Genomic DNA, 21296 nt, shown 5'->3' on the forward strand with positions numbered 1-21296 from the left:
CTGTAAATTAATTGGGGGAAACTCGATATGTCTTAACTATTGAATCTTCTAGTTCATTAACATGGTATGTCTATTATTTGGACGTTTTCAAATTTCAGCAGTATTTTTTAGGTTTTCAGAGTGTGGGTCATGCACATACTTTGTTAAATTTACCCTTAAGTATTCTTTGATGCTATTTTAAATGGCAATTCAATTTGGCATATTGGTTTTGTGAACTGACTTCGCTAAACTTAATTGTTCTAATAGTCTGTATATTCCTTAGGATTTTCTTTTTTTTTCTTTTTTCTGAGACGGAGTTTCACTCTTGTTGCCCAGGCTGGAGTGCAATGGCGCAATCTTGGCTCACTGCAACCTCCCCCTCCTGGGTTCAAGTGATTCTCCTGCCTCAGCCTCCTGAGTAACTGGGATTACAGGCATGCGCCACCACGCCCGACTAATTTTTGTATTTTTAGTAGAGACAGGGTTTCTCCATGTTGGTCAGGCTGGTTTCGAACTCCTGACCTCAGGTAATCCACCTGTCTCAGCCTCCCAAAGTGCTGGGATTACAGGCGTGAGCCACCGTGCCCAGCTTCTTTAGGATTTTCTAAATAGACAGTAATGCTTGCAAGTAAAGACATTTTTATTTTTTCCATTTCCTTCTCTGTGTTTCCTTTTTTTTGTTTTATTTCACTGGCTAGAATCTCTAGTACAGTGCTGGATAGAAGTGATGAGAATGGACATTCTTGCCCTGTTCCTGATCTTATGAAAAAATGCATTCTTTGACCATTGAGTGTGACTATAGTTTTTCTTAGATGCCTTTTAGGTTGAGTGAATTCCTTTCTTCCCTTATTTGCTAAGAGTTTTTATCATGAATGGATGGTAAATTTTATTAAATGCTTTTTCTACATCTATTGAGGTGATACTGTCATTTTCTTTTTTATTCTGTTAATATGGAGGATTACATTGATTGATTTTTGAGTCTCTTAAACCTGCATTCCTGAAGTAAATCCTACGTAGTCATGTTGTATTGTGTACTGTTGCAGTACCGATACTAACAACCGAGAGCTAAAACAAACTTCACAGGTTTAAGGATTTAGTCCCCAACATGTCTGCCCTCGCTACAGATGCCAGCCGTAAGTTTAGGAGTCCTCAGGCCACTCTCACATCTGACCAACCGGCTGCAAATTCAGAGGTTCCTACAGCCCCTTCAGGTTTGACAATTTGCTAGCACTACTTGTAACTCAGGAAAGTGCTACACTTTGTCTGTTTTTAGAGACAGGGTCTCACTGTCACCCAGAATAGAGTGCAGTGGTAAGATCATAGCTCACTGCAACCTCAAAATCCTGGGCTCAAGGCAGTCCTTCTGCCTCAGTCTCTCAAGTAGCTAACAGTACAGGCATGCGCTACCATGCCCAGCTGCTATGCTTATAATTGCAAGTTTTATTGTAAATGATACAGATCAGGACCAGCCAAATGCACAGACACAGAGAGTGAGGTCTGGGAGGAACCTGGACACAGAGCTTCTGTGCTTTTTCCATGGAATCAGGATGCATTACCCTCCTGGCACATTTATGTGTTTACTAACCATGAAACTCACCCAAGTTTCAGGTTCCAGAGTTTTTATTGGGATATTATTACATAAGCATGATTGATTGAAGCATTGGTTATATGGTTGTCAGTTCCCAGTACTTTTCTCCTGGCCAGAATCAGTGACTCAAAGCCCCAACCCTCTAATCACATGGTTGGTCTTTCTGATGTGACCAGCCCCTATCCTGAGTTCTCTCTCCTTGGCATAAACTCAGGTGTGGTCCAAAGACTCACCATGAATAATGAAGACACTCCTAATTACTCAGAAAATTTCAAGGTTTTAGAAGCTCTGTCCCAAGAACTAGGGTACTTTCTGTATATTATTAGGTTCAATTTGGCAATATTTTGTTAGAATTTTTGTGTCTATGTTCATGAGAGATATTAGTATTTGTTTTGTTTGTTTTCTATGTAATTTCTTTGTCAGGTTTTGGTATCAGGCTAATACTGGTCTCATAAAATGATTTGGAAAGTGTTCCCTCTATCTTTATTTTTTCAAATATTTTATGTAGGATTGGTTTTATTTATTCCTTAAATGCCTGGTAAAATTTGCTAATGGAGAACTTACAGGCCTGGAGTTTTCTTTGTGGGAAGTTTTTTTTTTTTTAAAATTATGATTTTAATCTCTTTAATAGATGAAAGGCAATTCAGAGTTTCTGTTTCTTCTTGAGCTAGTTTTGATCATTTGTGTCTTTCAAGAAATTTGTTCATATCATCTAAGTTATCAAATTTAGATGATCTGGACAATTGTTGGCATAAAGTTATTAGTAATATTCTCTTATCCTTTTAATGTATGATGTATGTAGAATCTGTAATGATGCACACTCTTGATACTGTTTTTGTGTTGTAATTTTTGTCTTTTATTCTTCATCAGCCTTAGAGGTAGTTTATCAATATATTGATTTTTAAAAGTCAGCTTTCAATTTTACTGATTTTCACTATTTCTCATTTTCTATTTCTTTCATTCCTATCCCTGGTTTTTATTATATTTCTCTACTTCAGTTTCTCAGCATTAGCAGTCTTGACATTTGGGGTCAGATAATTCTGTTTTGTGCATCTTAGGATGTTTAGCAGCATCCCTAGCATCTCCTCACAAAATGCCAGTAGCCTCCTCCTAGTTGGCATAACCGGAGTATCTCCAGACATTGTCAGATGTCTTGATGGGCAAAACTGCTCACAGTTGAGAACCATTGCTCGACTTCTTTCAGTTTAGTTTGTTCCTTTTTCTACTTTCTTAAGGTGGAATCTTGGATCATTGATTTTGGACACTACCCTCCCAACAGAAGGATTTAAAGCTAAACAGTTGTGTTTAAGCACTGCTTTAGCTACATTCAACAACTTTTGATATGTTGTGTCATTAAGTTTAGAATATTTTCTAATTTCTCTGCAATTTGTTCTTTGAGCTGTGATTTATGTTCCAAATATTGGGATTTTTCTAATTAGCTTACTGTTGCTGATTTCTAATTAAATTTCATTGTGATTGGAGAACTTACTGTGTATGATTTCAGTACTTTTAGATTTGTTAAAAATTATCCTTTACAAAGCACATTTCGTTGAGATGTTTATGTAGTATGCCAAAAGATTTGTCAAGGACTTACATTAGGGTGTTTGCTATATTTGAAGTAAGAATTGATTTTTAAAGAATTCAGTCTGTATGCTATTAAAAAATTTTTTCCTGTTTACCAAAGTAAAATGTACATACAAAAAAGCACACAAATTTTGTGTACAGTTCAATGCATTTTTACAAAAGCAAAGAAATATTACAAATCTCAGAAACCCCCTCCTGACTTTTCCAGTCACTGTCACCCCTTCCCCAAGGTAACTGCAATTCCAACTTTTTTTTTTTTAATTCTAACTTTTTATGCCACAGTTTAGTTTTACCGGTTTTGAACTTTATGTGAATGGAGTTATGTAGTGTGTACTTTTCGTGTGTGTTTGGCTTTTTTCATTCAAATTATGTTGAAATTGTGTCGATTAATCCATGTTACTGTACAATAGTTGTAGTTAGTTTATTCTCATTGCTGTATAATACTACGTTGTATGAATGTTTCACAGTTTATGCATTCTACTATTGATGAATGTTTCCAGTTTGGGGCCAGTATGAATAGTTCTATATGAGCATTCTTTTGTATGTCCTTTGGTGAACATGTAAACATATATTGGTTTGGTATATGCCTGTAAGTGGAAATACTTAGTCACGAAGTATACTTATATCCAGCTTTGATATGTAAGTTTTAAGGAAAAAGGTTTTTGATTGTAGTTATTGTTGTGCATCTTGTTTAGATACTTGCTGTTTGGGGCTTAGTTATTGTGGTGGTAATGGTTTTGTCATTGTTAAGAAAGAAGCAATATATTTCTTATGAGGCATTTTTTCTAAAAGTTTACAGCATTCAACTTTTACTGTTTTTAATGGTTTTTAAAATGAGATGTACTTTTTGATGGAAACAAATGCACAAAACTACCATCTTAAAAGAAGAGTAATAATAAATAGAAGTTTTACTGTTCCACTAATCCCAGTATATTTTCAATCTCAACCCCTTTGGTACATCCTTGAGAGATACCTGCTCTACTGTAGCTGAAATTTTTTGTTTTTCTTGCCCTCTACGTATATGTGTAAGAATTGTAAGCTTTAGGATACCAATTAGAATTTAGCTTCGTAGAATGTGTTCTTTTCATTGTGTGGAGGGCAACATGTGTGAGGCACTTCAGGATTAGAAAGTAAGTTAAATGATAATGTTAACAAAGTGTAGGGGTTTGGCTCATTAATTCAGCAAAATTAGAAATCTTTTCTTTTGCTAGAAGAGAGTATTGGAATTCTGGAGTAGGGGTTTTTATTTTCTTTCCACGATGGTACTGCTCTTGAGCCAAACTGTACCATTTCGTATAGTTTCAATTCTATGGTTCATTTCTTTGACTACCACCAAACTACACCCTAAATAATCACAAGTTTATGTATTGGAGCTATGTTGTAGTCAATGAAAAGTCACATATCCGGTTAAGGTAGTCACATTTCATAGATAATGACTCCCATTCAAATAGGGAATACATTAGGATGCCTCTCTTAAAGGGATGCTGTTTGTGAAAAATATTACCTGTGATTCAGTGATAAAATGATAGACATGTCTTTTTCTCTGTCATTGGAAGTTGTTAAGCATTCAGGGTAAGGGTGTTTGAAAGGAAGACACAGTTCATTAGTGTTTGCTCTCAGAGGTGCATTTTATTGGGAGAAGAAAAGTGGGCTAACTAGATGGGTTATTCAGAACATCTCAGCCTTACACAGGGAATTTATCGTAATTGAATATTTCAGTGGAACATTATTGGAAGGGCTTGGGTGGACCCATAGCTCAGAGAAGCAAAGGGGTTGTTTCTGAATGTGCTAGCGTGTGATACGTTTAATTACTTGTTTATCGCCTCTGCTGTTTGGATTACTTTCTCTGTGTACATATAATTAGGCATCTCTCTCTGTAATATACTCCTAAACCTTGTACTGTCCTCACAGCTGACTAAATGATCAAGTAGCTTCAGTCACCTATCGTTCAGTTTCTCTTTCCATCATTATGGTTGTCGTTTGCTTATTTCCAGGCTAATTCAAAGTGTTATTGAGAATCTATCAATTTGTTGTCCCATGTAGTATAGTTAATAACGTTTTGGGTACCATAATTTTAGTCTTTTAAAAAAATAATAAAAATACTAACAGCTAACAATAGCTAACGTCTATTAAATGTTTATTAGGAGCTAGATGTTTTTATATATGTTTCTCTAATTCTCACAGTAGCCTGGCTGAGGCATATGTAATACTCCAGTTTTACAGATGAGGAAACTAAACCAGAGAGGTTAAATAATTTGTCCCAAAGTTACACAGCTAATGTGAGTGACAGGGTTAATATTTAGATTCAGGACTTTCATTCTCTAACACCATGGGTCTTTATGATCTCTCTGTGTTGTTTGCTGGTTTTGCTTTGGATTTCACAACTCGACTTGTTTGCTTATCTTACCCCTTCCACTTGGAATGGCATCTCCTTAACAGTTTCAGACTCTACCAGTAGCCAATGTACCTATCATTTAAGCCTTAGGCCAAATGCCACCCTTTTCTAAAGTTTTTCTTACAGTGCCATTTGGAAGTAAACTGTCTCTTTTGAACTCCCATAATACTTTGTACCTTTCTTTGTATATTTATTTTGCCTTCAGTTATAATTATTGCTAAACATATCTTAATTTACCCAATGGAGACGGTCTTTGATTTCCTGCACTGTAAGACAGCCTTGAACACTGAAACTTCTCAGTATTTGTTGACTTGATATTACAGGTAAAAACCCATCAAAACAGAGTAAACACTATTAAACACTAGTAAACCCAAGTAAACACTATTGATGCTTTTTAAAAAAAATTGGAAGAACATGGCAACATGGTAATGATTTGTATATTTATGATCATTTTTGCTTCTTGTTATTTGAAAATCTTGCTAAATTTTGCTGGTGGTATAATTAAATGTGGCATGCATTTCCTGGTTTAGTGAAAAGGTTCATAATCTTAGCTATCATTTTCTTTAAAAAAAGATAATAAAGAAATGTCTGTTTGACAGGCAGGAAGAACCCGCTGTTTTAATTTTGTTCACAGCAGTGGGTCAGATTATGATCTTTTGGAGCTAGCTTTGATAATAGACTCAATATAATATTGGAATTCAACAATTGGTTATTGTCGAGTATATTATCTCTTGCACTGATGGCTGTCAGTGCGATTGCCAGACTGTTTAGAATAAGTTTATGGCTGTTTAGAATAAGTCTATGGCAAATAGTCTACTCTTCTCTAAATACAATGTTTCCATTTATTACTTACTGTAGTATTTCATATGTGCATTGTCTTTTTGTTTTGTTTTTAGTTTTCTTCTCAGAGAGAGGCAATTAAACCAAAACTTGCTCACTAGTGGGGGTGGGGAATCTTACTATTGATTCTTTACTCCAATTTTGAATGATATTTTTTCTTCTAAACCTCTTTAAATAGGCCTTTTCCCTCTTCTAACTTAACTGATTTACTTTAACATTTAATTCAAACAAAGAGTAACAAAATTTTAAATAAACACTTTTATGGTGATAAAGGCACACTGTGGTTGTAATTTATTGAATTTTGAGCTCCGAGTCACTGTTAAACTAGGATTTCTGACTATGCTTTTATAGTTTCTTCTATCTGAATTCTTGAAACATCGTAAGACTCTATTTACTTCCCTCAAAGGAGAAGTCCTTTTGTTAAGATAATATTTTTTAAAATGAGTATCAGTCTTTTTAATCTCATGTCTCTTAGACTTTATGAAATTACTCATGAAGCAAAAGGTGGATAGGAGACAGTAACTCAAAGAAGTCTTTTGGCCCTTGAGCTAAGACAGTGAATAAAATTTACACAAATTACGAGACCAGCAAAAGCACTCTTTTTTTTTTTTTGACACGGAGTCTCGCTCTGTCACCCAGGCTGGAGTGCAGTGGCCGGATCTCAGCTCACTGCAAGCTCCGCCTCTCGGGTTTACACCATTCTCCTGCCTCAGCCTCCCGAGTAGCTGGGACTACAGGTGCCCGCCACATCGCCTGGCTTGTTTTTTGTATTTTTTAGTAGAGACGGGGTTTCACTGTGTTAGCCAGGATGGTCTCGATCTCCTGACCTCGTGATCCGCCTGTCTCGGCCTCCCAAAGTGCTGGGATTACAGGCTTGAGCCACCGCGCCCGGCCAAAAGCACTCTTAATTTTAAGGTTTGAGGATCTGATTATTAAATATCCATTGAAATAATCAGATTAAAGCAGTCAATATTCTTTAAGCATTTGACATTAACCAGAATCTACAAAATGATGAAAGTTTTAGTTCTAGTGACAGGAATTTAAATTGTCCTTCACAAAATTCCTATTGTTGTTAATGTTAAGTTATTGCAAAAGTAACACATGTTAATTCCAGGGAACTAGTATAATTCTAATAGTAGCTAGCTTTAGAGTTCATTATATTTTGCTATTTAGTGTAAACTTGTTAATCCTTATAACAATCATATGAGGCAAATACTGTTATTTTTCCTATTTCACAGATGAGGAAACCGAGCACAGAGAAATGGAGGGACTTTACTGAGGCCATACAGTATTTGAACTCAGGCAGTTTGGCCTTAGAGTCTGTGCCCTTAACCTCTATTCAGTATCGCTTCTCACTGAATGGTTAAGATTTGGGGATTATTAAGATAGACCTGGATTTAAATCATGGCTGCCACTTTATACTCTTGGGATAGGAGTATATTTCTTGACTTCTCTGAGCTTCAGTATTCTTGTTTATAAAACAAATGTTGTTTTAGGGATAAAATAAGATACATTAACTGCTTATCCCACTGTTCCCCATATGCTGTGCTTGTTCAATAGATGGTATCATTTAAAACAATGAGAAGCAAAATGAAAAAAAGGCACCAAAACAGAACAATAACCATTGCTAACATTTCGAATTATCCAGTCTTGTAAAATATGTTTCTTGATTTTATTAATATATTTTTTCTTATATTAGTATATTTTTCTTTCATGTATAACTTTTTCTTGTTTTTGTTTCACAAAATAAGGTGGGAAGACTTGGATTTGCCTCTATCACTTAGCAGTAAGGCAAGCCTTTTTCGGCTTTTATGCTAGCCAAAACTTTTTTTTCTCTGTTTAGAAGTGGGTAGATGGAGATAGAGGAGAACATGGAAGTACACACACTTTTTTTTTTTTTTAAACAAAAACAGGATTATATTTAAAATTTCTTATATAACATCTACAGATCAACAAAATCTAGGATGCTAGAAGTAGGGAGAACATGTGCTAGTATTACTTTTATTAAAATAACAAACTCCAGTTTCAGAATATTTAGAGCTGTTAACTGAAAATACTCTATTTGAATAAGCAATCTTAATGAATGTAGACTATTTCCTCTTGATGAGTGAGCTTGTAGAAGTCTGACCATATATTGCATTGTTAAATACATTCATTGGGTGTAGCATAACCTCCTGTCTTTCTATAGCTTTTATCAACAAAGCATGGCTAATGCTTTTTTTTTTTTTCTTTTAGATCTACACACAATGAGCTGGAAAAGAATCGGTGAGTCAGTGATGAGGTGCAGCTTTCACTTATGTTTAAAAGCAAACTCACCATTTTACCTGTGAAAATAATGTAATAGTGCATATGTAGTTGTAATTTTACTTTTCAGATGTACAGCCTATTGTGAGTCTGATACATATGTATTTTCTCCAAAAAATGACTTAAATAGTAAGCTTATAGCAGCTAGAAGACGTAAATACATTTTTAAAGCTTATTCGAATTTGAGTTTTAGGTGTAGCCTTTATTTCTGTCTCTGAAAACGAGTTAATTATTAAAAGCTCATGGTTTAAATGTGGTTTTGCTAAAGGGTAGTATTTCTAAAGAGTAGGTAATAAGCATTACAAATTGGAGGGTATTGAATTTTTCTTTCTTTGTAATTTGTTCATTCATTCATTCATTCAATTTATTCATGCATTCAACAACTATTTATCAAATATGAGCTGTATGTCAGTGCCAGACAGGCAGAATGCTTTATATAGGAAATATAAGAATATATAAGATAGTTTTTATCCTTTCCTTAAGGAATTCAGAACTTTGTAAAGGAAAGACAGGTAATTAAAGTACTATATAACGTGGCAAGTATGGTAATGGAGAAGCAGAAGGTACTGGACGTACTGAAAGATATTTTGGAAGGTCACCTGATTCCTTTTTGAAGGGAGTCTTGGAAAGTCTGCAGAGGATGGTGAGTGAGCAGTGTATACTGAGGAAGCTGCAAAAGGGTTCAGGATGACTATAAAAGATTGTAACATGAAGTAAAGCATGCCAGGTATTGAAAAGTCTTGTCTACCATGCCGAACGAAGAGTTTAGACTTCCTGAGATCCATAGGGAGCAGTTAAATAATTTTAAGGTGGTTATCATTTGATCAGCCTGTTTCTTGGAAATATCATTCGGCTACAGTTTGAAGAATTGGTTGGTTGGGAGAAGGGATACCAGAGGCATAAAGACGCTTTTTAAGGCTGTGCAGTAATTTAGGTAAGAGATGATGGTGGCCATTGAGATAGAAGTAGACAAAGTAAAGAGTATGGAATGGAGTCAATAGAAATTGGTGATTAGTTAGTTATGGATAGTTGAATCTTAGATGGTATTACTATTACTTGAGGAAAGAGAAGAAGAGGACAAGTTTGGAAGAGAACATAAGAATTGTAAGAGTAAAATACTTTCTTTTTGGTATAGCGATTAGGTTAATAGCAGCCAGGCATGGTGGCTCATGCTTGTAATTCCAACACTTTGGAAGGCCCAGGTGGGAGGATCACTTGAAGCAAAGAGTTCGAGACCAGCCTGGGCAGCAAAGTGAGACACCCTCCATCTCTACAAAAAAATAAAAATAAATTAGCTGGGTGTGGTGGCATGCAGTCCCAGCCACTCAGGAGGTTAAGGCAAGAGGATCACTTGATCCCAGGAGTTGAAGGCTGCAGTGAGCCATGATCATGCCATTGCACTGCAGCATGTGTGACAGAGTGAGACCCTGTCTTAAAAAAAAAAAGAGATTAATAACAAACTGAAATCATATGTACCAGCTGTTTTTGACAAATAAGATCTCATGACCTTCAACTTTCTGTCCTCTCTTTAACACAAAATAGATTGACTAGCCTAACTGCCTCATTGCAAGTAAGTTTAAATGTCAAATCCCCTTGAAAAGGCTTAGCATAGTCTTTTAGGCAGACTCAGTGGCTGTTACTACTTTGTTTGCACGATACTCTGTTCTTGTCTCCTATTGTAAGGCTGAATAGTTAGCATTGTAATTATTTGTTCGTATGTCTCTTTCTGCCAAATGACTATGCCCCAAATGCAAAGATTCTGTTTTGTTCAATTTTGTATCCTCAGTGCCTAGCATTTGAGGCATGTATAGGAGACAGTGGCTCTCATATTGAGTGAAGGATAAAACTGGAGCTCAAAGTTGAGTGGTCGAGTCAAAGACATTTTGGTAGTTAGTGGTAGAAACTCCTTCGTTTTAAAGAATCTCTTTTCTGCTTTTAATTTCTGATTTATTAAAGATCTGGATAGATAAAGGAAGGGCATATCTGGCTATGTTAAACATAACAAAAAAGACTGAGAAATGAAAGTTCTGAGGATCCTAAAAATAAAACCTTAAATTGAAGTTTACTCTAAATTAGATCATAGAGTATGTTTTGGGCCCATGGATTAAATATTGATAAACATGTGGCTTTTATAGTTACTTCATTTGGATGTGGTCCTTGGGAGACCCTCATTGGAAACCTGGTGAAAACCATTAACACTGGAGTAGAGACTCTTTTTAGTAACTATTTGGAATGGAGCTTTAAAAATCTTTGATTCAGTTTTGTTGAATGTATTTTGCAGATTCTTTCTGACTCATTGATAATCTTTTTAAAAACCCTCACAGAAGATGTGTGCATCACCCATAGTATTACTTTGGTATGCCATATAAGTTGTTTAATCTAGCATCTAGCTGTGGCACAGGTATAACACGTGTGGTTTTATTACCTGGGCTGTGTGTAATCTCCAATAAAAGTCATTTGTTCCTATTTTATTTACTTAGATATAAGACTTTTAGACTGGTTTCTTACCCTACCTTACTTCACTTAAGGCCTGATTTCCTTTTCTTCTTCTAATAGCTTTGGAAGTGCTAACAGATATTCTTTATTAGCCCAGAGGACTAATAGACATTGTTTATTTCTCAAATTATATCTTCCCCTCTCTCTTTACTCCTTTTCCTTTCGCTGTTCCCTGAGGCTTCATTGAAAGATGATATAGAATTAACTTTTCCAAGATATATTTGTTTTTAAAAGGGATTTTTATCAACAAAAATAAAACTCAAATTTAGAATAATAATCTGTACCCCGCTTCTGGAAAGTTACCAGTGGTGGTCTGGCAAAAAACAAAAATACTGGTAGACGTAGGATATGGGAGGTGGTTTAGCAAGAAGGTGGCACAGGAATATTTTTAAAATTTAAGCCTATGTTGTTTTTATGTTTTAAAGCCCCCATCCAGTTCTGTTTAACAGTCCTCTTTACCAAGGCATCATTTTTATTTGACATGTTAAAGAAAGAAAAGTTAATCTAGCTTTGGCATCCTTTAAAATAAATAGAATTTTGGCTTTACCTTTGATATGCCTTTGAGTGTGATGTTATATGAAGACAGTAACTCACTATCAAAAGATTAGTTTTGTCTTCATTTTGAAAGACATTCCTGAACTAATTCATATTTTTTAAAATTTGTTGCTTTATATAACATATTTGTGTCAGAAATTACTTTTTTCCTTTTTAGCTTGGTTCTGAAATCTTGGATATAAGCTTCTCTGCGTCACGGTTTTTTTTTTTTTTTTTTTTGAAACGGAGTCTTGCTCTGTCACCCAGGCTGGAGTGCAGTGGCGTGATCTCAGCTCACTGCAAGCTTCGCCTCCCGGGTTCACACCATTCTCCTGCCTCAGCCTCCCGAGCAGCTGGGACTACAGGTGCCCACCACCACACCCGGCTAATTTTTTTTCTATTTTTAGTAGAGACGGGGTTTCACTGTGTTAGCCAGGATGGTCTCCATCTCCTGAGCTGTGATCCACCCACCTCGGCCTCCCAAAGTGCTGGGATTACAGACTTGAGCCACTGCGCCCGGCCTGAGTTAGTGTTTTTTTATTGGAGCAAATGCAGTGAGATTTGGAGTAGGTGATTTTAAATTGCTGATGAATGGCTAAGTAATTCCAGATAGCTATCTCAAACAAAGCCCTAAAATTGTTGAAGCCCTGGGATCTGGCCTAAAGGATATAATAGCCACCAGATGTTGAGGTTCATACTACCAGATCTCCAAGGGAAGTCTAGTGGTGGAGTTTGGGTTTTGACAGGCCCAGAGTAGTTGGTTGTGATCCACAATTACCCCAGGATTCCTATAGCCCATTAGGGAGCTCTAGGTAGTTTCAGGACTGATAGAGAAATTCAGATTTTCTTCTTGGATAGGTCTTGGGAGCTGTTTTCTGCCCAAATCCTTATCGGTTATACTGAGTCTGCTTTAGATGGTTCAGAGCATTTGTTACCTGTGTACCAACCTTGTCTGCCTAGGCCCACAACAGGTCATAATAGGCCTAGGAGATGGAGGGGAAGCAAGATACTTCAGATGTTCTGCATTCCTCAGGAACCTATGTAAATCATCTCTTAGTAAACTTAATGAGACTTTGAGATTGAAGAATTAAGATATTACTTTGCCCATTGGCTTATCTTACAGGTTGGGTCCTTTGTCAGAGAAGACACAATTCAGTATCAGTACAGATTTTAGATTGCCTCATTGTTTTTTCATTTTTTTAATTCAAATTGCTGATGATGTTTTAGAAAGAATCAAAAACTCTGGCCAGGCATGGTGGCTCATGCCTGTAATCCCAGCACTTTTGGGAGGCCAAGGGAGGTGGATTGCTTGAGGCCAGGAGTTTGAGACTAGCAGGGCCAACATGGTGAAACCCCGTCTCTACCAAAATTACAAAAATTAGCCAGGCATGGTAGTGCATCCTTGTAATCTCAGCTTTTTGGGAGGCTGAGACACAAGAATTGCTTGAACCTGGGAGGTAGAGGGTGCAGTGAGCCAAGATCATGCCACTGCATTCCAGCCTGGGCAACAGAGCAAGACTTGTCTAAAAAAAAAAATAAAATCAACAACTTTAACAGGACTCTGATGGTCAAGAACCTTAGTGCTAGAAGGGCCAAAAGAGAACACTGGACTAATAATGTCTTCCTAGGCAGAGGAGAAGTGACTAAATATTTGTTAAAATAAAATAAGAAAAGGATGTCTAGTGAGTGGTAATAGGTGTTCTCCATATAGGGACTTTCACATACCTCTGAGGGAAAAATGGAAATTAGCATTTATAGAGTTCTTACTGTGTTCCTCCACTGTGCAGGGCTGTTACATAATTCTGTAAGGTAGAAAGGCTGAAAGTTTGAGTCAAAGTGTCAAAAACTGGCCATTTTATCATCATAGCTACAATTTGAAACAAGATGGATATGAGCACAAAACAGTTCTAATCATGATCCTTTTTGATCATGAATATGAGAGTTATGGTTAATATCAATCTTTCTCTTCAGCAACAACTAATAAATACTATATGTGGCATCATGATAGATCAAATGAAGTATAAGATACCCTATTCTATTCTAAGGTTAAGGTCATTATAGTTTGGTATTTATATTTCATCTTTCAATATGATCTAGTTAAGTTACCAGTAAATGTCTAGAAGGGTACACTAATAGTGTTTTTCATACTGAAAATTGAAACTCACTAGTGGTCCATGTGATCATTTAGTGAATCATTTTGAAAAAGAAATTGAAGAAAACACCAAAGTACACTGCATGAAGTAAAGTTAAATATGGAATTGTGAAACTTGTATATACTGGATTGTGATATAAAATACTGTGCGTCATAGTCAAAACCTACTACTGTGGGTAGTTAAGGAGAATGTATACTGAGCCATGAAGAAGAGAGATAATTTGAATATAAGAAAAGAATATGGAAAGGAGTCAGTGTGAGTAGAGCCGTGGAAGCAGGAATGTAGCATTGTAAGCTGTGTTCAGGAAGGAGTGAGTAGACCATATTGAGTTAAATAGCAGAGTCTTATCAGATTAGTAGTGGAAGATGAGGCTGAAAAGGTGGTTTGGAATTAGACTGTGGAATGTTACTGAATGCCAAGGAATTTGGATTTTATTTTATTGGCAGTGGTGAATTTTTGAGGCTTTTGAAGCAAAGAGATAGGCATGTACAAAGCATTAAAAAAAATACAATCTAGCTCTGGAAGCAGGGAGACCAGTTTGGATGCTTTTTGAAGTAGTCCATATAGTAAAAAGATATGAGTCAGCACTCAGGTGATAGAATTGGGAACAGAAAGGAAGACAAAGGTCTAAGAAACACTGTAAATAAAAAATTATTTTCTGTTAATTGGTACTACTTATTTCTTCACATAGCTGCAAAAGTTATCTTCTCTCAGTGCCTACTGCAGCAAGGAAAAAAAATGATCTTCTCAAAGAATATATCAAATTGAGTCATTTCTCTGTTTACAGTCGGCTTCTCACTACAATTAGATGAAGTCTGTGGCCTGCAAAGTGCACCACTCTATCCCTTATCTCCTGTAGACCTTCTGACATTGCTTCCTCTCTTTTCTTTAAACACAGCATGATCATTTCCATCTTAGGACTTTTACACTTGCTGTTCCTTCTGCTTGGAAAGCCCTGCTCTAGTTCTTCATCATTATTTAGTTCTCAACTCTCAGGTCATCTGATTAGAGAATAATAATCACCTCCTGGTCACACTCTATTGCATTAGTTTTTATGTCACCTTAACATGTATATCTGCCTGAGTTATTTATTCATTTATGTTGTCTGACTTCTTTCACTAAAATATAAGTTTCAGGAAGGCAGGACTTTGTCTTATTTACCCGAGGACATAGCAGTCATTTAGTAAAAATTCATTGAATAAAAAATTATATGTGATAGTAGATTTATAATCAACATGTTTTCACATTATAATGACTTCAGTGAAAAGTGATGAAGATATATACTCTTGAGAGTTCAGTTGACCTAATAAAATAATTTTATAATAGGCAAGTAGAAAATTTAATGAATTCTTAAAATGTAAATATATGAGAAAACTTGGTAAGTGAGAACAGCTTAAAGGATTTTTACCATGCCAGAGTTTATCCTACTTTTTTAGAAGTGTATGGACTCATTTAGTCCTTTAGGATATCATACAGTACACTAAGATAAGGATAGGTAATTTTATAAAGGAGAACACTTTATCTGATGAAGTTTTTGCTGTACTTGTGGGATCTTTATTCCTTTCTCATCCCATGACTTGAAAATGGTAAGCATTTTTACGAGGAAAAGATTTATTTATACTTGTAGACAAGAATCCTGTAAAAAATTTCAAATTTTTCGTGTTAGAATTTTTGATGGATTAGTTCTGTTTATTCCAAATATTTGGACATGATAATGAATATAATTTTTTTTTTATCTATACTGCCTATCATGTCCCCATTTTACATGGATGTTTTAACAGAGTGATGGTTTTGGTCTACCTTATCTTAGAACAAATGTAAAAGTAAATCTTTATGACTGAGGTTAGGCAGTGTTTTCTCTTGGTACATCATCAGACTAATTTAGGATTCCTTGGCAGGAAGAGCATATCTGAAATGGTTTTCACTGCCTATTTTTTGTGCTTTTAAGATACTTGTTTAAAAAGGACCTTTTTTTTTTTTTTTTTTTACATGGTGTGCACATTCTAGAAAAAGAATGTTCACTTGTTAGTAGGAAAGAAATAACATTGGTTTGGCAGAACTTTCTTTAAAACTCTTACCTCAACTAATAGTACTTAAAGGGTATTTGCTTGCATTAAAGTCTAGTTGCAGGGTTAGAGAAGTCAAACCTTTATTGTAGGTTTGAAATTAACCTATAACTTCAGCTGGATTAGAAGTCTATGGTTTTAGATTGGGTACTGTAATTTTGGAAAGTTTAGTCAAAATCCCATTTTAGCCTTGGGTTTTACTAGGATGCAAAGGGTATTAGTATGTCTCAGTTTGAAAATACTTTAGAGTAACTTTCTCAACCTGATAAACAGTGTTAATGACAAACTCACAGCTTATGGCACTTGTAATGGTGAAAAACTGAATGCTTTCTCCCTAAGATCAGAAATAAGGATGTCAACTTTCATGACTTAATAATTCTCAACATTGTACTGGAGGTTCTATCCAGGGCAGTTAGATAAGAAAAAAATAAATAAATAAAAGGCATCCAGATTGGAAAGAAAGAAGTAAAACCATTTCTGTTTGCAGGTATCATAATCTTATGTACAGGTATACTTCGTTTATTGCACTTTGCAGATACTGCATTTGTTAGCAATTGAAGGTTTGTGGCAACCCTGTGTCAAGCAAGTCAGTTTCCAACAGCATATGTTCACTTCATGTTTCTATGTTGTATTTTGGTAATTCTTGCAATATTTTAAACTTTATTATAATTTTATGCGTTATGATGATCTGTGGATCTGTAATCTTTGATGTTACTGTTGTAATTGTTTTAGGGTGTCACAAACCATGCCCATATAAGATGCAGACTTAATAAATGTTGTGTGTGTTCTAATGGCTTCACTGACCGGCTGTTGCCCCATCTCTCTCCCTCTTTTGGTGCCTCCCTATTCCCTGAGACACAGCTGTATTGAAATTAGGCCAATTAATAACCCTACAGTGGCCACTAAGTGTTCAAGTGAAACGAAGAGTCACGTGTATTTCACTTTAAATTTAAAGCTAGAAATCGTTAAGCTTAGTGAGAAAGGTATGTCAAAAACCACGACAGACTGAAAGCTAGATCTCTTATGCCAAATAGCCAAGTTGTGAATGCAAAGGAAAAGTTCTTAAAGGGAATTAAAAGTGCTACTCTGGTGAACATCCAAATATGAAAGTGAAACAGCCTTATGGGTGATATGGAGAAACTTTTAGTAGTCTGGATAGAAACCAGCCAGAACATTCTCTTAAGCCAAAGCCTAATCCAGAGCAAGGCCCTAACTCTATTCAATTTTATGAAGGCTAAGAGGGGAGGAAGCTGCAGAAGAAAAGTTGGAAGCTAGCAGAGTTTGGTTCATGAGATTTAAGAAAAGAAGTCATCTCCATAACAAATGTACAAAGTGAAGCAGCAAGTGCTAAGGTGGAAGCTATAGCAAATTATTGAGAATATCTAGCTAGAATAATCAGTGAAGGTGGCAACAGGTTTTCAAAGTAGACGAAACCACCATCTATTGGAAGAAGATGTCATCCAGGACTTTCATAGCTACAGCAGAAGTCATAGAGAAGAGAAGTCAATGCCTGGCTTCAGAGTTTCAAAGACTGGGCTGACTGTCTTAATAGGGGCTGATGGGCTAATGCAGCTGGTGACTTGAAGTTGAAGCCAGTACTCATTTACCATTCTGAAAATTCTAGGCCCTTAAGAACGAGGCCAGATCTCCTCTGCCTGTGCTCTGTAAATGGAACAATAAAGCCTGAATGACAGTACATCGTTTATAGCATAGTTTACTGTTTGAAGCCTACTGTTGAGACCTACTGCTCAGAAATTTTTTTAAAAAAATTATTGCTCATTGACAATACACCTGGTTACCCAAGAGCTCTGATGGAGATGTACAAGGATATTAATGCTGTTTTCATGTATGCTAACACAGCATCCATTCTGCAGTCCATTGGACCAAGGTATGATTTCAACTTTCAAGTCTTTATTATTTCAGAAATACATTTCATAAGGCTGTATTTGCCATAGATAGTGAATCTTCTGATGGATTGGGCAAAGTAAGATGAAAATAATTACATGTACAATAGCATCCAAAAGAATAAAATACCTAGGAATAAATGTAACCAAGAAGATGAAAGCTTTGTACACTGAAAACTATTAATACAAAATACTTTCAAAATAATTAAGGAAGACCTAAATAGATGAAAAGATATCCTGTGCTCATGGATTGGAAGACTTAATATTTTAAGATGGCTATACCCTCCAAATTGATCTACACATTCAGTGCAAGCCCTATGAAAGTTCCAGCTTCCTTTGTTTTTTTTGCAGAAATTGACAAGCTGGTCCTATAATTCATGTGAAAATATAAGGTACCCAGAATAACCAAAACAATCTTGAAACGAATAAAGTTGGAGAGCTTGCATTTCCTGATTTCAAATCTCACTATAAAACTACAGCAATCAAGGCAGTATGGAACTGACCAAAGAATAGACTTACTGATTAGTGGAATAGAGTTGAGCGTGTAGAAAGAATTTCTGACATTTATGGTCAACTAATTTTTAATAAGGATCACAAGACAATGTAATGTCTTTTCAACAAATAGAGCTGACACAACTGGATACCTACATACAAAATAATGAGGTTGGATCCCTACCTCATACCATACACAAAACTCAAAATGGGTCATAGACCTGAATTTAAGAGCTAATAAAATTCTTAGAATAAAACATAAGTGTAAATCTTTGTGGCCAGGCGCGGTGGCTCAAGCCTGTAATCCCAGCACTTTGGGAGGCTGAGACGGGCAGATCACGAGGTCAGGAGATCGAGACCATCCTGGCTAACACGGTTAAACCCTGTCTCTACTAAAAAATACACACACAAAAAAAAACTAGCCGGACGAGGTGGCAGGCGCCTGTAATCCCAGCTACTCGGGAGGCTGAGGCAGGAGAATGGTGTAAACCCAGGAGGCGGAGCTTGCAGTGAGCTGAGATCCGGCCACTGCGCTCCAGCCTGGGCGACAGAGCGAGACTCCGTCTCAAAAAAAAAAAAAAAAAAAAAAAAAAAGGGTAAATCTTTGTGATGTTGCATTAGGCAACGGTTTCTTACATATGACACCAAAAACACAACCAACAACAACAAAAAGATACATTAGAATTTATCAAAGTGAGCCACGCGCGGTGGCTCGTGCCTGTAATCCCAGCACTTTGGGAAGCTAAGGCGGGCAGATCACCTGAGGTTGGGAGTTCAAGACCAGCCTGACTAATATGGAGATACCCCGTCACTACTAAAAATGTAAAATTAGCCAGGCGTGGTGGCACATGCCTGTAATCCCAGCTACTCGGGAGGCTGAGGCAGGAGAATCACTTGAACCTGGGCAGCAGAGGTTGCAGTGAGCTGACATTGTGCCACTGCACTCCAACCTGGGGAAAGAGTGAGACTCCATCTCAAAAAAAAAAAAAAGAAATGGCCAATATACATGTGAAATGCTTAGTATTAGTAGACATTAGGGAAATGTGAATCAAAACTATAAGATACCACTTCACAATTACTAAGAGCAACCCATCTAGGGTTGCTCACCAACTTTGTAGTCATCCATTCATCATACCAGTTACCACTGATCGGAGAAAGGTCTTGAAAAGTCCATTGAGTTTGCAGTTTGGCACTTAAAAAAACTGATAATCTCATCATCAGCTGATGGCACTGCACAGATGGCTCAACACTTTGCAATTACTTAAGACATGTAATTAACCACAGGTAAGTTTTCAATATATTATGTGGTGCCAGTATGTAATGTGGTATGAGTATTTAATAATGGAGAAAGATTAGGCTCAATTTAGCATATAAAAAGAATATACCTTTCTTTTAGCTGGAACTACCATCTTCCAGTAATTTACCAAAATAACAAACATAAAGGGAAAGAGGAGAGACTCCTGATATATGTTCTCTGGGTTTTTTAGAAAACATGGAATTGTTCCTTTGGCCACAGACATGCGATTCTGCAAGAAAGATGATATTGTAGACCTCAAAGGAATGGGTACTGTTGAGAAAAAAGTCCACAAATGTTACCGTGGCAAAACTGGAAGACTGCGAGCATGATATTAGCATTGTTGTACACAAACAAGTTAAGGGCAAGTTATTTATTTATTTATTTTTTGAGATGGAGTCTCGCTCTGTTGCCCTGGCTGGAATGCAGTGGTGCAATCTTGGCTCACTGCAACCTTTGCCTCCCAGGTGGTCCAAGTGATTCTCCTACCTCAGCCTCCCAAGTAGCTGGGATTACAGGCACCCACCGCCACACCTGGTAGTTTTTGTATTTTTAGTAGAGATGGGGTTTTGCCATGTAGGCCAAACTGGTCTCGAACTCCTGACCTGAAGTGATCCACCTGCCTTGGCCTCCCAAAGTGCTGAGATTACAGGCATGAGCCAGTGCGAAGGGCAAGATTCTTGCCAAGAGAATTAACGTGTATTGAGCATATTTTTTAAGCACTTTAAGAACTGAGGTAGCTTCCTGAAATGCATGAAGGAAAACAGAAAAAGAAGCCAAAGAGAAAGGTTTCTGGGTTCAGCTGAAGCACCAGACTGCTCCATCCAGAGAAGCGTACTTTATAAGAACCAGTGGAAAGATGCCTGAGCTGCTGGTGAATTCATGGCATAATAGGTGTTTAAAAATCAAACAAGCAAACAAAAACCCTCTGGACTGAAAAAAAAATGGGGGGGTGGTATAGGTTTCAAGGATTTCTAAATAACAGTGAAATCTAACAAAATTAAGACCAGATATTGAAAGAATTTACTAGTTTTATAAATTTCATTTAAGATGTAATGGAATATAACTTGATTATATTTGTTATAACAACAAAATTAAAGGAGTATAGTTGTGGAGGAAAGGAGAAGCAACATTGTCCAGTGATCAGGAAGTAGTTACTGATCCAGTTTTCTGGATTTTATTTCTGGCAGATAAAAATGGTGGTTACTTCCCATTTTTATTTATTTATTTTTTTTTGAGACGGAGTCTCGCTGTGTCTCCCAGGCTGGAGTGTAGTGGCATGATCTCGGCTCACTGCAAGCTCCGCCTCCCGGGTTCACGCCATTCTCCCGCCTCAGCCTCTCAAGTAGCTGAGACTACAGGCGCCCGCCACCACGCCCGGCTAGTTTTTTGTTATTTTTAGTAGAGACGGGGTTTCACTATGTTAGCCAGGATAGTCTTCATCTCCTGACCTCGTGATCCACCCGCCTCGGCCTCCCAAAGTGCTGGGATTACAGGCTTGAGCCACCGCGCCCGGCCCCCATTTTTAACCTAAAGGTAGAAAACTGACACCCATACTTTTAATTATTGCAAAAGTCCTGAAGAAGATAATTATATTCTTTGCACTTTTTTAGACAGTAGGAGTCCAATTGCAGGGCTTAATTATAGAGGGTTACTGTAGAACACTT

At 36.7% G+C, this 21296-nt stretch overlaps 1 protein-coding gene across 5 annotated transcripts in view; it reads left to right on the forward strand.

Moving 5' to 3' along the window:
- The window catches only part of MXI1 (MAX interactor 1, dimerization protein), an 81140-nt gene that overhangs the window by 29683 nt on the left and 30161 nt on the right, over window positions 1-21296 (forward strand). For 2 of the 5 annotated variants that reach the window (XM_025396462.1, XM_025396463.1), the window contains exon 3: window positions 8622-8651. The exons of the other annotated variants lie outside the window; for them this stretch is intronic. In XM_025396462.1, the coding sequence (XP_025252247.1) occupies window positions 8622-8651 (30 nt within the window). The remainder of the gene's footprint in view (window positions 1-8621; window positions 8652-21296) is intronic. 5 annotated transcript variants of the gene reach the window in all.

Source organism: Theropithecus gelada, chromosome 9 (genome assembly GCF_003255815.1).
Source record: "Theropithecus gelada isolate Dixy chromosome 9, Tgel_1.0, whole genome shotgun sequence".
NCBI lineage: Eukaryota > Metazoa > Chordata > Mammalia > Primates > Cercopithecidae > Theropithecus > Theropithecus gelada.